Source organism: Hordeum vulgare, chromosome 2H (assembly GCF_904849725.1).
Source record: "Hordeum vulgare subsp. vulgare chromosome 2H, MorexV3_pseudomolecules_assembly, whole genome shotgun sequence".
Taxonomy (NCBI): domain Eukaryota; kingdom Viridiplantae; phylum Streptophyta; class Magnoliopsida; order Poales; family Poaceae; genus Hordeum; species Hordeum vulgare.
Window position 1 is genome coordinate 4,837,383 of NC_058519.1, and position 4,077 is coordinate 4,841,459.

At 42.9% G+C, this 4,077-nt stretch overlaps 1 protein-coding gene across 2 annotated transcripts; it reads left to right on the plus strand.

Moving 5' to 3' along the window:
• Positions 1 to 227: 227 nt before the first annotated feature.
• On the plus strand, positions 228 to 2,616 carry LOC123429051 (bisdemethoxycurcumin synthase-like). Of its 2 annotated transcripts, none has more exons than XM_045113112.1 (3): positions 228 to 353; positions 1,116 to 1,325; positions 1,412 to 2,616. In XM_045113112.1, the coding sequence occupies exons 2-3, from the start codon at positions 1,136 to 1,138 to the stop codon at positions 2,404 to 2,406; spliced, it is 1,185 nt and encodes a 394-aa protein (XP_044969047.1). In that variant the 5' UTR covers positions 228 to 353; positions 1,116 to 1,135; the 3' UTR covers positions 2,407 to 2,616. The 2 variants fall into 2 exon arrangements, with proteins under 2 accessions (XP_044969047.1, XP_044969048.1); XM_045113113.1 differs by having other exon boundaries at positions 1,119 to 1,325.
• Positions 2,617 to 4,077: the final 1,461 nt, after the last annotated feature.

Consider the following 4,077-nt stretch of genomic DNA (forward strand, 5'->3'; position numbering starts at 1 on the left):
AAAACATTGCAAGGCCAATAGACAAGAGGTTGAATGCGGTGGTCCGGTGGATTTCCTTTCTAAGAATAGGACATCTTAATATGCTGACCGAATTCAAACCTGGTGGGTGGAAAAGTGGTGGGTCGAAATTTATCTTCCGGTCGACACCGAAATTTATCTCTGTTCCGTGAATGTTTTGCAGCGTCCCCTGCTCTGCTGCTGCTGCCTTTAAATACTTGGCACCTCTTTCGATCCCTCCCATCTCACAGCAACACAGTCCATAATTGTTTAGTCTGCTGCCTAGTTTCTCCCGTACGCAGGAGGAAGCTCTTAGCTACCTGCGTATTAAGACTTATCAGGTCGACGACCAGAAGGTAAGTATCTAAACCTTTGTCTATATCTATTCATCAGTGGCCTGAACTTTGCTTATATCCGGGCCACACTTTTACTTAAGCGATCTGGATTAGCATCCACCCATGTTAATATCCATTTACTCTGCATAGACTTCCCGCGAAAGAACAGATTTATGTATAACCTAATAACCTGCACACAAGAAAAATGAACTAATAATAGTTCATTCTTTATGCACACACCTTACACTTTGTAGTGTGCAGTGTGCACTACAAAATTTCAAATTCTCCAGAAAACGAAAAATTAGCAAACAATATAATTACATCTATTTGTTTTTCATATTTTCGAATAAGACAAAATATAATCCATGTTACCCTTAGTTCAAGCTGAGCATCTCCCCATTGCCAATAAGAAAAAGAAGTGAGTTACTTTATACCTCCATATATACTGTGCAGTGACAGATTAAGTCTCCTAGTGTACTAGATATATGTGAGTGACGTTGCTACTGATAGCATGGTATATTCTTCGTTTTATTCACAACATTTCCTATCGTGGCATAATTATTTTTTTGTTTAGCTCAAATAAAAAAATTGTTCACGTTGACCCACATTTTCAGAAATTGACAAAAATATGCATTGTGCTGCTTTCTTGGAGTTTTTCAGGATTTGCTATGATTAATAGAGATGAAAGATACATCTCCGTTGCATTATTAGTACATCTATAAGATTTAAGTGCACACAACGTAGAGTATCTCTCTAGTATCTTCACATCCCTGATATATATAGCAGGTTACTGCTCCGAGACCATGGCAGGCAGCTCACCCAAGGTTAGCGAGATCCGGTGTGCGCAGCGTGCGGAAGGCTCCGCGGCAATGCTGGCTATCGGAACAGCAAATCCTGCGAACAAGGTGTCCCAAGAAGAGTACCCTGACTATTATTTCCGCGTCACCAAGAGCGAGCACCTTACTGATCATAAAGACACATTCAAGATAATATGTAAGCACTCAAACATAAAGAAAAATCTAAGCAGACACCTATGTTCTAACACGATTTACTATGTTTTGTTGGGTTTTTGATATCAGGTGGTCTCACGGGCACGGAGAATCGTTTCTTCTACCACACGGATGAACTGCTCAACTCCCACCCTGTCTTGCTGAACCACACTTCGCCGTCCCGCGAAGCTCGGCATGATATCGTGGCCAAGGCTGCTCCAGAGCTTGCAGCAGCAGCAGCAAAGAAGGCCATTGAAAAGTGGGGACGTCCGGCCACTGACATCACCCACATTATCGTCAGCACCAACTCTGATGCCGGTGCCCCAAGCGCCGACGTGCGCTTGGTTTCACTCCTTGGCCTTCGCGCCGACGTGTGCCGTACGATGCTCCATCTTAATGGGTGCTTTGCCGGCTGCTCCGCCTTGCGCCTAGCCAAGGACCTTGCTGAAAACAACCGTGGGGCACGCGTCCTCGTGGCTTGCATGGAGCTCGCCATTTCTGGCTTCTGCAGCCCCGGCGAAGGGGACTGCTTAGACACCCTCATTACTCACGCGCTGTTCGGTGATGGGGCAGGCGCGGTTATCGTCGGCGCCGATCCCATGCACGCCGTCGAGAATCCTCTGTTTGAGATGGTGTCCGTCTCTCAAACCCTCGTGCCAAACACCGAGCACCTGCTCACCCTGGAGTTGGGGAGCCACGGCACTCATGGCAAAGTTTACACCAAACTGCCCACACTGGTGGCAGACACCATGGAACCTTGTCTTTTGAAAGCATTTGCTCCACTTGAGATGGACTTCCAATGGAATGACCTCTTCTGGGCAGTGCACCCCGGCAGCCGTGGCATCATGGACCAACTTGACAAGACACTCCAGTTGGAGCCGACGAAGCTAGCGGCGAGCCGAACTGTCGTACAAAACTTTGGAAACATGTTTAGCGCCACCGTGATCTTCGTGCTTGAGGAGCTGTTACGTCGAATGGAGGAGGAAGGAGAGCGAGCTGAGTGGGGTGCCATGGTGGGATTTGGACCAGGCTTCACTATAGAGACCATGGTGCTCCATGCAGCCGGCGCTCTCAACAAAAAATAGCACTTCGTTAAGCCATATGTACGCAGCAGCGGAGAATAAGATTAAAGTCAATGTGCCCAACTATTTTAATTGTTCTCACCCAAATGTTATTTTGATTGGATCTGTAACCTATTTTTGGTTACTAAATCAAATATTCAATAATGTATGATGTTATGTTTCGTGCTGATTGTGTCTACCATTAATGAATCTATATAGCAAGACAAGTTCAAAGTGTTGCTCACAAGATTTATTTCTCCAATGCATTACACGGGTTCCTCCAAGATATATACTTCCTGCATCCGGGTTCGTAAAGCGGGCATGGGTTTTCCGGTTTTCCATTTAAATAACAGAATTTTTGTAGTATACCATAAGAAGTATATGATTCGACAACGAATCCAATACTGATATATTTTAGTGACATATCCTCTATTACTAAATAGCTACAATCCACTCCCCAATTTTTTTAGCAATGCAACCATGACACATAAACAAGTATGCACGCAAGACATAAATAACATCTTTTATTACTCTACACATGCAATGGTGCCCCATCATCAATTCATGCATATTAGTCATAAGTAGTTTTTTGCATTAGAGTTCATCCTCCGTATTTTGTTAGAAATTACATTTTAACTATAAATTTCACTCTTTTCTTATACGCTTTGTATTTTATTGTTTTTAAGCTTATATTCGCTTTCCATTAGTTTTAGATTTTATATAACAAATACTTATTCATGTTTTAGCAATGTTCCCACAGCAACGCGCGGGGCATCATCTAGTAACAGATGTTTTGCTAGTAAAATTGACGACATAAAAAACCTTGGCAACCTTAAAAAGCAAGACAGAGATAGTAGTATTTACCCATGGTGATAAGTAAGCAAACTATATACTCCTATGTTAAATCAGGTAAATGGAATTAGTGTCTGAACTGAGCTTCCATAATTTCACGTGGTCAGACCCAAACAACATAATGGAACACAAATTGTAAACAATTCACTCATGAAACTATGAAAGTTCAGTTCAGACCCTGTCATTCCATTTACCTGGTTTAACATATGTTATGCATACATTCACTAGTAGGAAAAGGGCCATTAGTCCCGGTTTTAGAGGGCCTTCAGTCCCTCTTCTTCAACCGGGACTAAACAATCGGGACTAAATGCCCAAACTTTTAGTCCCGGTTGTGTTACGATCCGGGACAAATATGCTCCAAGTGGCCGTATGGGGCACGAGGGTATGAGGATCTTTAGTCCCGGTTGGTAACACCTACCGGGACTAAGAGGCGGCCATGCGTCAGCAGCATTCAGACGCTGGTTGTTTAAAGGAGGGGTTTAGGGGTTTCATATTGTGTTTTTCCCTTCTCTTTTTGTGTCCATCATCTTCGGTTCCTGATGCATATTGGTGTTCTCGGACGGTGTCATTATTGAGCTCCATTCAACTAGACTCTAGCTAGTACATACATATATCAATGAAGGAACTGTTATACGACATCGTCATGAATATAGAGAGAAGTGACCTCTCTTTCTCTGTGCTTGGTCGAACAATAAGTTTGTGTATATCTATTCGATGCTTCTACATATAGTATACGTTCATGCATATATACAATTATCTATTGTGGTCCCTAACTAGCTAATATCTATCTACCAATATCGATAAGGAAATTAAGATAGTATTCTCCGTCCGTAGGTATGACAT